The 14216-nt window shown below is 43.9% G+C and overlaps 1 protein-coding gene across 1 annotated transcript; it reads right to left on the minus strand.

Annotated features, from left to right (window-relative positions):
• Positions 4926 to 14010, minus strand: MS4A2 (membrane spanning 4-domains A2). The gene is made up of 7 exons (XM_013969989.2): positions 13901 to 14010; positions 12323 to 12446; positions 11472 to 11606; positions 9796 to 9852; positions 8306 to 8461; positions 7854 to 7952; positions 4926 to 6775 (listed from the first exon to the last, which is right to left on the minus strand). The coding sequence occupies exons 1-7, from the start codon at positions 13960 to 13962 to the stop codon at positions 6677 to 6679; spliced, it is 732 nt and encodes a 243-aa protein (XP_013825443.2). The 5' UTR covers positions 13963 to 14010; the 3' UTR covers positions 4926 to 6676.

The following is a 14216-nucleotide window of genomic DNA, read 5'->3' on the forward strand; positions in this document are numbered from 1 at the left end:
CAGAAGATATTAAGAAGAGGTGGCAAGAATACACAGAAGAACTGTACAAAAAAGATCTTCACGACCCGGATAATCACGATGGTGTGATCACTCACCTAGAGCCAGACATCCTGGAATGTGAAGTCCAGTGGACCTTAGGAAGCATCACTACGAACAAAGCTAGTGGAGGTGATGGAATTCCAGTTGAGCTATTTCAAATCCTGAAAGATGATGCTGTGAAAGTGCTGCACTCAATATGCCAGCAAATTTGGAAAACTCAGCAGTGGCCACAGGACTGGAAAAGGTCAGTTTTCATTCCAATCCCAAAGAAAGGTGATGCCAAAGAATGCTCAAACTACTGCACAATTGCACTCATCTCACACACTAGTAAAGTAATGCTCAAAATTCTCCAAGCCAGGCTTCAGCAATACGGGAACCGTGAACTTCCAGATGTTCAAGCTGGTTTTAGAAAAGGCAGAGGAACCAGAGATCAAATTGCCAGCATCCGCTGGATCATGGAAAAAGCAAGAGAGTTCCAGAAAAACATCGATTTCTGGTTTATTGACTATGCCAAAGCCTTTGATTGTGTGGATCACAACAAACTGTGAAAAATTCTGAAAGAGATGGGAATACCAGACCACCTGACCTGCCTCTTGAGAAACCTGTATGCAGGTCAGGAAGCAACAGTTAGAACTGGACATGGAACAACAGACTGGTTCCAAATAGGAAAAGGAGTACATCGAGGCTGTATATTGTCACCCTGCTTATTCAACTTATATACAGAGTACATCATGAGAAATGCTGGGCTGGAAGAAGCACAAGCTGGAATTAAGATTGCCAGGAGAAATATCAATAACCTCAGATATGCAGATGACACCACCCTTATGGCAGAAAGTGAAGAGGAACTAAAAAGCCTCTTGATGAAAGTGAAAGAGAAGAGTGAAAAAGTTGGCTTAAAGCTCAACATTCAGAAAATGAAAATCATGGCATCTGGTCCCATCATTTCATGGGAAATAGATGGGGAAACAGTGGAAACAGTGTCAGACTTTATCTTTGGGGGCTCCAAAATTATTGCAGATGGTGATTGCAGCCATGAAATTAAAAGACGCTTACTCCTTGGAAGGAGGGTTATGACCAACCTAGAGAGCATATTGAAAAGCAGAGACATTACTTAGCCAACAAAGGTCCGTCTAGTCAAGGCTATGGTTTTTCTAGTGGTCATGTATGGATGTGAGAGTTGGACTGTGAAGAAAGCTGAGCACTGAAGAATTAATGCTTTTGAAGTGTGGTGTTGGAGAAGACTCTTGAGAGTCCCTTGGACTGCAAGGACATCCAACCAGTCCATTCTAAAGGAGATCAGCCCTTTGGAAGGAATGATGTTAAAGCTGAAGCTCCAGTACTTTGGCCACCTCATGAGAAGAGTTGACTCATTGGAAAAGACTCTGATGCTGGGAGGGATTGGGGGCAGGAGGAGAAGGAGACGACCGAGGATAAGATGGCTGGATGGCATCACTGACTCGATGGACGTGAGTCTGAGTGAACTCCGGGAGATGGTGATGGACAGGGAGGCCTGGTGTGCTGCGATTCATGGGGTCGCAAAGAGTCGGACATGACTGAGTGACTGAACTGAGCTGAACTGAGCTTCTACAATTTGCTTCTGGGTGTATTTCATGCAGCGCTTCCCAGTTGGCACTAATGGCAAAGAACCTGCCTGCCAATGCAAGAGATAGAAAAGATGCGGGTTCAGTCCCTGGGTTGGGAAGATCCCCTGGAGGAGGGCGTGGCAATGCACTCCAGTATTCTTGCCTGGAGAATCCCATGGCTAGAGTAGGTTGGTGGGCTACAGTCCATAAGGGTCACAAAGAGAGGTGACTTAGCACAGCCTGCTGCTGCTGCTGCTAAGCCGCTTCAGTCGTGTCCGATTCTGTGCGACCCCATAGACGGCAGCCCCCCAGGCTCCTGTCCCTGGGATTCTCCGTTAAGACAGCACATTTCCTGCGGCGTTCAGATTCTAAACAGTCTCTGCTCCTCCGTGCTGTTCAGCATAACACTATGCAGGGATTCCCAGACAGAAGTTGTTTGCGAGACGTAAGCTGAGCCCTGTTGATGGTTTGTGGAGGGGCAGAGGTTTTTCCAGTGGAGGGATGCACTCGTGTCGCACAGGTGCTGACTACCAACAGCCTGTCACACTCTTGTACATGTAAATTCACCTCAGTGGTCTAAACCAAGCTGAAAGCGTGAAAACGGTACTCTGTTTTATTAGTGCTTCATAAGTAGAGCTGTACATCATAGAACGAGAATTATTTGTGAAAAAAGTTTTAATATTCATTTATTATTTGGCTGTGCTGGGTCTCAGCATGCATGCAGGATCTTCCGTTGCAGCCTGTGAGGTCTAGCTCTCTTAGCAGGGACTGAACCCGATCCCTGCATTGGGAGTGGGGTATTTTAACCTCTGGACCACCAGGGAAGTCCTGGGGAGAATTTTTTCTAAGACAGTTTTTAAAGAGAGAGGTTTGATTAGCTTTTGTCCCAGGAGTTTAGAATGAATGTTGCTGTCCCAGATGTCTTGCTGGACCATACATCAAATAGCATTAAACAGCTCTGATTGCAGCTGCTGTCCCAGTCACAAGCTTATGATCACCAGCCATCCGAACTGTCTAAAAGCAGGGAATGTGAAACAGGAAGTTCAGCTGGGGTTTTTTGGTCCAAAGTGCTCATTGTCAGGTGGAAAAACTGAAGTCCTCAAAGGGAAAAGACTGACCCGTAGCAAAACAAATAGGAGTCAGGACTAACTTGTAAAATGCAACTCACAGTTCAGGTTCCTTTTAACTTTATCCCACCATTTATTGGCAAGAAGGCCAGTGATTGTGGCTCTAGTCCATTTTCTGTTTGTGGGGTTGTTTACAGATTGTCCCATTTGATCAAGCATTATTTAAAATGCGGACTCCGGAAACTGTTCTTGGTCCTTAGCATCACTGAACTGATATTTTGATTCCCAATTATCCCTGATCAATCTCCTCCCCACTGTACACACACACACACACACACACACACACACACACACACAGATACACACACACATACACACACGCAGACAAGAAATCAAGTTAAATGATTCTGATTTATTGAACAAATACTAGTGATTAAGGATATATCAAGGAGATCAAAAATACACTGATAATACATGATTATCCATTGCATCTTGGGGTAAAGTGATTATGAAGCAGGCTGGATGGATACATGTACATTAGGCAATCTCAATAGAGAGAATAACCTTTAAGTTGATGTTTTAAAAAAGATAAATTGAGACACTAAATATGTGAAGAGCATTCCCGTTGCATTCTCAGTGTATGCCCAGAGTAGGTGCATGATAAAGGGCAGGAAGGTAAAGAGCAACTATCAGAATGACCTTAAGACAAAAGAAAAAGTGTGGTGTATATAGAGATACACAGTCAATATGTGGTTGAATATTAACTGAGCGGAGGAAAGAGCAGGGTAAAATATTATACAATAAAGAGGTAGACCAGAGTCACTGCTGGAGGTCCTGGTGGGCCAGGTTTGGATGTGAACATATTTTCCTCGAAAGTGTGTGATTATATCTATGAATGATTAAGAACAGTGAATCAGGTTGGCAAGCTACGCAGTAAAAAAAGAGTATATTTTTAAGCTGCTGTCAAGTTTGGGGAAACAAATCTTAATTTCAGAAAGAATGAAAATGGGAAATCTAGGCTCCTAAGGTCAGAGAAGCGTGAAAGCTGGCGTCATCACTGGCTGCATGGTTACGCGGTCTCCTTCATAGCCTGGGGAAATTAACACCTACTTACCAGTTTTTAATTTTGGCAATCCAAATAAATTAAATGTACTTAATTATTTCACTAATTAATTTGTGAATAATACCCCCAGCTGATTCCTTCAGTCTCTCCCCAGGACTCTTCTATCGAGATTTAGGCTAAAAGTGTGAACTGTTTTTGGCTTCTCTTTAAAAATGTCAAAGCACGCTCATCTGGACAGCTTTGTTCTCCTTTGCCATCTTCTGCTCACAGTCCCGTCTCTCCTGGCACCACACGTGCCCCGAAGTCTCTCTACCTGTTTCTGCAGGTGTCTTGCTCCCTCGTGCCTCACCATAGCCCTGTTCTGAGTTTCTCTGCACCTTCTTCGTTCATTCACTATTGCTGTTTTCTCTGTCCCATGTCTACATCTTACGTGGATTTATCCCTATTTACGTGATTTGTCTCTTCCTCGAGTCAGCAGACACTATCTCTGACAGTTACTTATTCTTTGTCTAACCTCTGTCTACTGCGGGCTACCTGTCGGCTGCAGCTTCACAGTGCATTTTCCTGCCTAATTCTCTTATTTTCTGCCCTAGGTATTTTCTCTCCTTCCCCCCACCCCCATCCCACCACCTCGTGGTGTGTATGTCCCCACTGGTTACAGGCATGTAAAGGCTAACTTGGCTTTGCTTTTATCTCAATATAATTCTCTTAGAGTGTTAATTTTCTTCATTTAATACTGATCTCTCTTACAAGAATACTAAACCTCTGTCACCAAAATCCATCCTTACCAGCACTCTGCCCTGAGTACTACCAGGCAATCTGAAACTGCATTTCCCTTCAATCTCCTAAAATGACCATCTAAAACTGAACTTAGTCTGGGTCTGTCTGTACTCCTCACGCGTCAGTTTGTATTTCTCACTTCCTATGACCTTTAACGTTACCCGATGCTCTTCGATCTTAGATTCGAATGCAGAACGTGGTAAGCAACCGGCTGCCTCTCTGATTTCACTCTTTCTTTTTTTTTTTGTAATTTTTTTTCAGTATTGTTAAGTAAAATAAAGTAAAAATAAAAATTCTAAAAAAAAATTACAAAAAAATTGGTTTCATTCTTTAATTCAGCTCATTAGTGGGAAGACCAATAACTCTTTCTTCATTTTTTAGAAACTATCATTTCTCTTCATTTCCACTGACTTCATTTTAGCTCAGGTCTTAATTGATTCTTCTTTCATTTCAGATTCTTCATTAAGTGATTTTTCCTTTATGGTTTACAGCTCACCAGATACAGTGAGTAACTTAATAAAACTCCCTACTGTTTATTCATCAGTCTGCAAATAATTCTGAGCAATATTGTATCAGTGAATGTGCTGCTGATTCAGGCAAAATATAGATTTTTATGAGATTTTGTGTCTCTGAAAAAATATATTATCATTGAGGGGACATAAAATATTTGCCTATAGAAAACCATATAGAGTGTAAGGTGTGTGTGTGTGTGTGTGTGTGTGTGTCTGATTCGAAAAACATCCTCTAGAGAGAGAAGCAATCAACTAGAAAAACTTAGAGAATCAGATGGGATTTAAGATAGACTTCATGGAAAGGAGAGACTCAACCAGAAACGGAAAGGAGGAAAGAATGTTTCAACCCCGGATGCTGACATGAGGAGGTCGAGCAGGACGCATGTTAAAGAGAAAGTTGAAGCGGGACCAGGAAGTGGGACTTTCACGATAAAATGGACTTAGATTTTGTATCATTAGAGACTGCTAAGACTCGGAGGTTTCTATGTGTGAGCATGAATGAATATCCATGATTAATACGAATGAATGGATTCCACAGTAATTTCTTTTTTAGAGCACTTTTAATTCATACTGTGGCACTTGCTTTGGCAGCACTTAGACCAATTTATCCTGTGTTCGCATGTGTTTCTACACACACTTTTAGAGCTGGCAGGTAAATTAAGGTAAATTATTCCTAATATCTTAATGTCACAGATGAAAAAACCCTGATTAAGTAAAACGTCAAAGGATGTGCCGCAGCTCACTCGATAAATAAGCAATAGGCCTGGTATTCCAGTGCACTTTATAAGATCAGCGATCCTTCTAACACACTGTGTTGTTTTGTTCATATAAGAACAAACACAATGAGGAAATATCTATTGCTAATTTGATATGTTTCCACCAAAATGGTTAATACACATATGTCCATCTAACAAAGTCTTTCTGACTCTATTCTTAATTTATGTCAATTTGGTCATCATCTCCAAACTTTCTCCTTCCCTATGTGACTTCTGACTCGACCTGGTGACGCGCCTTCTCTGAACCTTCGCCCTGCACCCCGTACACCCACGCTGAGCGCCCAGCATGGGTCAAATACTGGAATGCCCAATGTGAAGGAGACAAGTGTGGCCAGTCTCACTGAGCTGGCTCTCAGTGCGAGTTTGCTGAATGGGCTTTGCCCTCAAGGTGCTTGCAGTGGAAAAGGGGTCACAGATCACACACATCTGCAGCTCTAAAAAAGGCTAAGAGCAAATATCATCAAACTGTTAAGCTTAACTCAGCTCTCAGCCAGTCTTCCTCTTGTTTTCCCGATTTGCAGTTATGCTTACTTATTACAGGTGGACATCCCAGAAGGGATGGGCGTGACACAGTGACAGAAAACAAGAAACACAGGAGTCTATCTTATCTACAAATGGGAGGGGGTGGATTTAGGTGAACAGAGACAACAAAAGTAGAACATTGCCATCTGGAGAATAAACCATAATATAAACTTGCCAAGTCATAGAAAGAATTGAAATGTTGTTACACAACATGCAAATGAATGGATTCCACAGTAATTTCAGTAATGTTGTTACACAAATCTCTGTTGTTACACAGAGATCATGGCTTTCTAAGCTTTTTGCTGTGAATCAGAATGTTCTGGACACATGATTCTTACGAATCAGCAGGAGAAGCTGTCTCCTCTCTTTCTTCCAACTCACTGTAAATCGGTGAATATATATTTACTTCTTCATAAAGACGATCTTCTGGAATCTGATGAGTTGAGGGGAAAAAAACATTATCAATCACCAAGAATTTGCCATTAGAATACTTGTGTAAGAGGCATATCTCATCTTTTTTTGTATCTCACAGCCTGCCATTATACTGTGATATTTTAGCCACCTGATGTGAACAGCTGACTCGTTGGAAAGACCGTGATGCTGAGAAAGACTGAAGGCAGGAGGAGAAGGTGATGACAAAGGATGAGATGGTTGGATGGCATCACCGACTCAATGGACACAAGTCTGAGTAAGCTCCAGGAGATGGTGAAGGACAGGGAACCCTGGCGTGCTGCAGGTATATCTCTTATCTTATCTCTGAAGGAAAGTGATCAGAAAAGGCAGGCAGACTTGAATGCTTCAGGCAAGTGGAAAGATGGAGGGAGTGTGTTTTACCTGGAAGATCTGAGTAAATGTATATGCATTGGGTCTTTCTAACTCTCATTCGTCACAGGTATAAAAATGGGGAAGACACGTGGAAGCGCAGTTGTAGTCATGACTCAGAGAGGAAAAAAAAGACAGGCTTCAGAGCACGTGGGGAGATGAGATCCAAGAACAAGAGGGCAGGAACAAATTTTTAAAAGCCCAGATATTTAAATGATTCCAACATTCTACCTGAATATTTGTCTCTTCTGCTCAACATATGCTTAATACTTTGAAGCAGCTACATTTCCTAAAATGATGAAGATCTTACTTTCCCAAACTTCAGCCAAAGGAATTACATGAATACTATGACGTTTGTGAATGGAAAATTTGATTCAAAACATGAGATTTGGTTCCCATTTCTTCACACCCTCTCCAGCATGTATTGTTTGTTGACTTTTAATGATGGCCATTCTGACTGGTGGGAGATGATACCTCATTGTGGTTTTGATTTGCATTTCTCTAATAATGAGTGAGGTTAAAATAAATTAATTCATTCAAAATATGAGATTTGGAAACCAAAATACTGAAACTTGGAGAAATGGAATATTGAAACTGGAAGCAATGTTTCAGGAAACCCAGGCCATACTTTTAAGCAACAACACCCAAGTTCTTTATCATTTAGGATATACTATCAGGCCTCCGCTTACCTGATTCCCTTCAATTATTTCACCAATTCCATAAGCTATGAGTGACACTGCGCTGCCAAAGCCCAGGATGGTGAGAAGCAGGATTATCGCCACAACCTCCTGTTGAGCAACAGCCAACAACAACCGAAAGGACAAGTGGAGTCACAGGGTAGGAAAGCGCATTCCCTTACAGCAGCCCGTTTTCATCACCCACGCCCACTCAGCACACGGCCAGTTCCTACAGAATGACACGTGCGAACACCAGGAGGCGGTTACTCAAAGCCCCTGGCACCGCCCTTGCGGGATTCAGGTCGAGGTGGGGGAAAGAGGCTGGCACGACCCTGGGCACGAGCCTCCAGCACACTGCATCACGTGATGCGGTGGCAGAAAAGGGTGGTGTTCATAGAGAGGGAAAGAAGGCGTCCCGCTTAGATCAGGACCGGGGTCTCAGCCTTCCCGTGAGCGACACGCACAGTGGAGAAGCAGGCCAGGGAGCAGTAGTCATTCTCATAGACCTCCTTGCAGCGGAAGACGTAAGTGGAGCTCTGCTTGAGGTTACTGATGAGGGTGCCGGCGCCTGTCCCCGCGGCTACGCTGCTAACCGCATTTGCTCCCAGGCATCCTCGGATCTGACGGCAAAGAGGAACATTTAGACTGGGTCCCGCACCTGCCGCAGTGTTCAATCGACCTACCTGCATTTCAGGGCTGGATACATCCAATAAACTCCTCACTTATGCCAAGAGAAAACAGTGAAGTCACTCAGTCGTGTCCAACTCTTTGCGACCCCATGGACTGTAGCCCACCAGGCTCCTCCGTCCATGGGATTCTCCAGGCAAGAGTGCTGGAGTGGGGTGCCGTTTCCTTCTCCAGAAGATCTTCCTGCCCCAGGGACTGAGCCCGGGTCTCCCGCATTGTAGGCAGACGCTTTACCATCTGAGCCACCAGGGAAGCCCATTTATTCAAAATACAGATCACAAAGGGACATGTAGAAAATGCACTTGTATAATAAGGGCCCACAACTTCCCCTCTAAGACTGCGTGCAGGGAGACCAACAGGAACACTCATATTGTCGCTGCTGTTCAGTTGCCGAGTCGCGTCCAACTCTGTGCGACCCCATGGACTGTAGCCCCCAGGCCCCCCTGTCTTTCACTGTCTCCCAGAGTGTGCTCAGAGTCATGTCCACTGAGTCTAACCATCTGTCCCCTGCCGTCCCCTTCTCCTCCTGCCTTCAATCTTTCCCAGCACTAGGGTTTTGTCTAATGAGTGGGCTCTTCACATCAGGTGGCCAGAGCTTCAGCTTCAGCATCAGTCCTTCCAATGAATTATTCAGGGTTGATTTCCTTTAGGAAATGGAGAAGGAAACGGCAACCCACTCCGGTACTCTTGCCTGGAGAATCCCAGGGACAGAGGAGCTTGGTGGGCTACAGTCCACGGGTCACAAAGAGTCGGCCACGACTAAGCGACTTCACTTTCACTTTCTTTAGGATGGACTGGTTTGATCTCTGAGCTGTCCAGTGGACTCTCGAGAGTCTTCCCCAACACCACAGTTCAAAAGCATCAGTTCTTCAGAACTCAGCCTCCTTTATGATCCAACTCTCACATCTGACATGACTACTGGGAAAACCAAAGCTTTGACTAGACAAACGATACTCATAGCCTCTCATCAATAGACTCCTCAACTGGAAACGAGTCATTTGTTGGATCACAGGACGATAGTGTGAGGACATAGCTGGTGTGAGAGTATTTTTTCAACAAATATCAAATTAATACATTCATTGTTTATAAGTGATACAATTGGTATTTTAATGATTACATGTTTAGTGACTGTATCCAAGACAAAAGTGGATTGGAAGAAAATCACATATCCACATTCACTCAGAAGAGATAACAGCGCGTCTCCTTCAAGACCCTTAAAATTAAATTTTTCTTACCGTCTCAAGGATAAAGGCAGAATGCAACTCACCAGATACGCTGAAGGTTTCTTTTCAGACATGACTGACAAAATTCCAGAAATAGCAAACTGTTCCAAAGGAAGGAGGGGAAAAAAGCTCAGTGAACATTAAGATATTAGGAATAGTTTACCTTAATTTACCTGCCAGCTCTAAAAGTGTGTGTAGAAACACTTGCGAACGCAGGATAAATTAGTCTGTGTCAGCGGTTCTTCTCTGTGTTTCTTCTGTCTTCGCCTTCCACATAGAAGGTGAAGCTGTGGGCATTCTATAAGGTGTCCTTTAGTTTTTAGTTTTATTATTTTATTTTTCTAATTTCCTATAGAAAGCTTCTCAAAATTAAATGTCCATGTGAATTATCTTGTTAAAATGCAAACTGTAAGTCCTAGACGTGGTCTGAGATTCTCCGTCTGTGCCAGGCTGCCAGGTCATGCTGACTCTGAGAGTGCATGGGTCCCCACTAAGTGCTGTGAAGCCCAGCAGCCCTGGGGCATGACTCTGCTATAACACGACTCGCATTTTATTTGATCGTTTGCTCGTATGAGCATCTTGTGTGTTACAGTGTCAGTTCCTCTGGGCAAGAAACATGTGTCTGTCTCCAGAGTCTGCCATCTATCTTGTCGACATATAGCCGTTATGAAACTACACATGGTGAAGGATTTAGTGAAATTATCAACCAGGAGCACATATTCAAAACATTTCACAGACTCAGATTGTATGGCGAGTTGAGAGACATCTAATGAACGAAATGATCGGAATGAAAAGACAGAAAGGAAGTTTCAAATTAGGTACAGCAAAGTTTAGGGAGAGTTTTGAACAAGGGACCTGAGACCTGCGTATTTAGCACAGGGCCAAGCCAGTGCAGTATTTTAGGGTTGGAATACATCCTCGTGAATGAAAATGTTGACGCAGAAAGCAACAGGGATTAATCAGAAACAAGCATGCTGAGTGCGAGAAGCTAGGTGTCAGAGAGAAGATGGCGTTATCATTCATTTATATAAAACTCCAGAAAATGCAAACTAATCTGTAGTGACAGAAAGCAAGTGGCTGCCTGAGGATGGTAGGACAGGGCGTGAGGGACGGGTCACCAAGGGGAACAGGGAATTTTGGGCCGTGATGAGTATCTTCATTATATTGATGTGGAAAGCTTCTCATGTGTCGTCAAAGTTGATCACATTATCCACCTTAAATAGGTGCTGTTTATTATACATCAGTTATATTTCAATAAAAACTATATATTTTTATGAGCTCATTCAGCCATCTAGTTTCCAACTAGTACAATGACGGAAAGGGATTCAGTGAGAAAGTACCTAACAGAGTTTCTAGGGCTCCGTCGAAGCTCATCAAATGTCAGCCTTTCAACAATCTCTCCCCACTACCTTTGCTAAGATAGCTCTACTGGTGAATGGTGTTACGCAAATTTTTCTCAAGTTGGATTCTGAAAGTTTAGGTTCGATTCTTACTAGTTAAATGCCCTTTGAGCAATACATAAACATGTATTAGCTAATTTAACCCAAAGTGCTTTGTAAACTGTAAATATGCCTCTATATCTCTATATATATCCATATACACATTAGAATACATTCATATATTCTCAACACTTGTTAGAATAAACAATTGTTAGATCTGATCTGGGTAAAAGAAAAGCCACATGCAGTATTATTTCAGACAACTGTAGGCGTATACTCACAAATAGGGCTCCCCAGAATGGGTAGCCAGCTTTAAATGATGAAAAAAAGTTTTCAGTAAACTCTGAATCATTGATCTTGGAGCTCACAATTATTCCAAAATAAAGGTATATCAAACCAATCAGAATTTGTGTTACCTGTGGAAAAATGCATAGATTTTGTGAAATCAGAAGGTATTTTTCTAAGATTACATCAATTTCCTTATAATTGAGGCCAAATGTGAGAAATTGCTTTGGTGTCTTGGGCAGTCCTCTGGCCACTCTAAGAATTTACACTTGGCACGACCTTGTGCAAGCACAGCCATCTCCTGTGCCTTTATTCACATACTCAGGGTGGGCAGCAATCATGGCTCTTTCTGTCTATGAGAAGACAAAGATCGTAAATCATTCACAGAATGATATTGGTCCATTGGCAACTGGCCAGAGCTGGCAGACCCTGTTTGCTGGTCTGGCCCTAGTCTTCACGAGGAAATGCTTCTTTCTACCCAACAGGGTGCCTGGAGGTGGTGGATCAGTTGCTAAGTCGTGTTCGACCCTGGTAACCCCATGGACTTCAGTCCACCAGGATCTTCTGGTGAGATTTCCCAGGTAAGAATACTGGAGCGGGCTGCCATTTCCCTCTCCAGGGAGTCTTCCCATCCAGGGACTGAATCCGGGCCTCCTGCACTGCAGGCAGATTCTTTGCCAACTGAACCACTGTCGGGACTCTGCCTAACAGTGTGCGGTGAGGGTCAATAATTTTCTACTAGGTTTTCCCCCCATGAGTCTGAGTAGGGAAGCTATGTTGATGCCACCAAATACTCTTTCTTAGAGCCAGTCTTTAGTCTAGTTGAGGTTGGAGGAGCCTCACTCACCCCCAGGAATTCCAGCTCTCTCTTCAAAACAGTCAGCCACGTTTGGCGTGGTGCGGTTGGGGCAGGCTTTTCCAGTAAGACGCTTTCCTGGAGAGACACTTCTGCAAGTTCAATTTCAGATGCACTGCGGAGTTCACACAGAAATGCAGCTGTGAGAAAACCCTCTAAGTCTCCATGCAAAGATTGCAACTGAGAGAAAGGAGAGTTTTGCTTATTTTTCAAAATAATTCTGTAATTAAAATCTTCACCGTAAAAGTACAGGAAACTCGGAGGCTCAGAGGGTCCAAGTTAGTGGCCAGGATCACTATCTGATCATGGTTAGATGGAACAAAACCCAGACCAAGCCTTCTTATTCTTGTGCTTCTGTGTACTTAATCACTCAGGCATGTCCGATTCTTTGCAACCCCAAGGACTGCAATGTAGCCCACCAGGCTCCTCTGTCCGTGGAATTCTCTAGGCAAGAATATGGAGTGGGTAGTCATTCCCCTCTCCAGGTGACCTTCCCGACCCAGAGATCAAACCCAGGTCTCCTGACCTCAAGTGGATGCTCTACCATCTGAGCCAGCAGGGAAGCAGGGAAGCCCCTTCTCATTCTTAATCCAGAGCTGTTAACAGGTTCTTTCTCATTAATCCATGCTGGTGAGTAAAAGTAAAAACTGCCAAACATGTTTACCTGCACATCTCTCAGTCTTTTTAACATAGAAATGCATCTGAAAAGACGTTGTCAGTGACACAGTCAACTTCATGGGCATAAAGGAGTGACTTTGAAAGCTCTGTTGGTCTCTGTTCCTATTTTCATCCTTAGAGGAGGCTCACTGGCAACACTATGTCTTCCCAGGCATTGGAGTATACTCAGCATTTTACAATGGCTTTCTGTCTGTCACTGATTTCTGAAGCTCTGTCTTCAGTTTCTCCTCAAACCTTTAAAAGGAAGTTTTAATGTGTGTTGGGCTTCCCTGGTGGCTCAGACGGGAAAGAATCCGCCTGCGATGCAGGAAACCTGGGTTTGATCCTTGGGTCGGGAAGATCTCCTGGAGGAGGGCATGGCAACCCACTGCAGTGTTCTTGCCTGGAGAATTCCGTGGACAGAGGAGCCTGGCGGGCTGCAGTCCATGGGGTTGCAAAGAGTTGGACAGACTGAGCGACTAACACACATCCCGTATGTGCTGATCTTCGGTATCCAGAGGGAGACTAAACTATTCACACCTCCACCAGATTTCACCCTGCGAACATTTCCCTCTAAACAGGGGGGCAGGACCCGCAGCTTGAGAGTCACAGACAGTCACACGTCAGACACAGAGGCAGGGGGGTACAAAGCCCCTACTTCAAGCCTAGAATATGAGCCTCTTTTGTTAGAAAACTTCAGCTGTTCCCAACTTACAGGCTAAATAAAAACCTTCTTCTCCCATTGACCAGAGAGAACTACTGGGAAAGTATAGCAAATAACTACTTTATACTCGGTATTTTCAATAAGCCCAGTGGGCCCACGCCCAAGTTCACAACCCGGCATCCAGCACTGCGACTGTCTCCAGTTCGTTAAATGACGGGGAGTAGAAACAACTAACAGCTTGCGCCTACCTGGCGGGCTCCCGTGGAGTGGGGAGAGCGAGCTCTGTCCTGCTCCTGCCTTCTGCCTCCATTGTCTCGCTAGCAGAGCTCTCCAGGGATGAAGAGCAATGTCACCACGAGCCCTGCTGGGCTCCCTCTCAGAGTCTCCGGACGGTCAGTGAAGAGGGGTGACTCATGACGTGGATAACTATCTTCACACTTTAAGACACTGGTCAGAGAGATAAGTTTCCTGGCTGATTACGATCAACAGGGCTTTTCTTGTTATCATAAAGAACAAAATTGAATGGGCTACTGAATTGGGATGAGTGTGAACTGGGGAGACTTG

This window comes from Capra hircus, chromosome 15 (genome assembly GCF_001704415.2).
Source record: "Capra hircus breed San Clemente chromosome 15, ASM170441v1, whole genome shotgun sequence".
Lineage (NCBI taxonomy): Eukaryota > Metazoa > Chordata > Mammalia > Artiodactyla > Bovidae > Capra > Capra hircus.

Excerpts from the sequence above, each read along its gene's own strand:
- MS4A2 (XM_013969989.2), bottom strand. The coding sequence starts at position 13,962 with ATGGAGGCAGAAGGCAGGAGCAGGACAGAGCTCGCTCTCCCCACTCCA. Across the intron at positions 11,607-12,322 it reads GAGAGCTGGAATTCCTGGGG|GTAACACAAATTCTGATTGG; the intron begins GTGAGTGAGGCT and ends ATTTTTCCACAG. Across the intron at positions 8,462-9,795 it reads AGAAACCTTCAGCGTATCTG|ATCCGAGGATGCCTGGGAGC; the intron begins GTGAGTTGCATT and ends CTTTGCCGTCAG.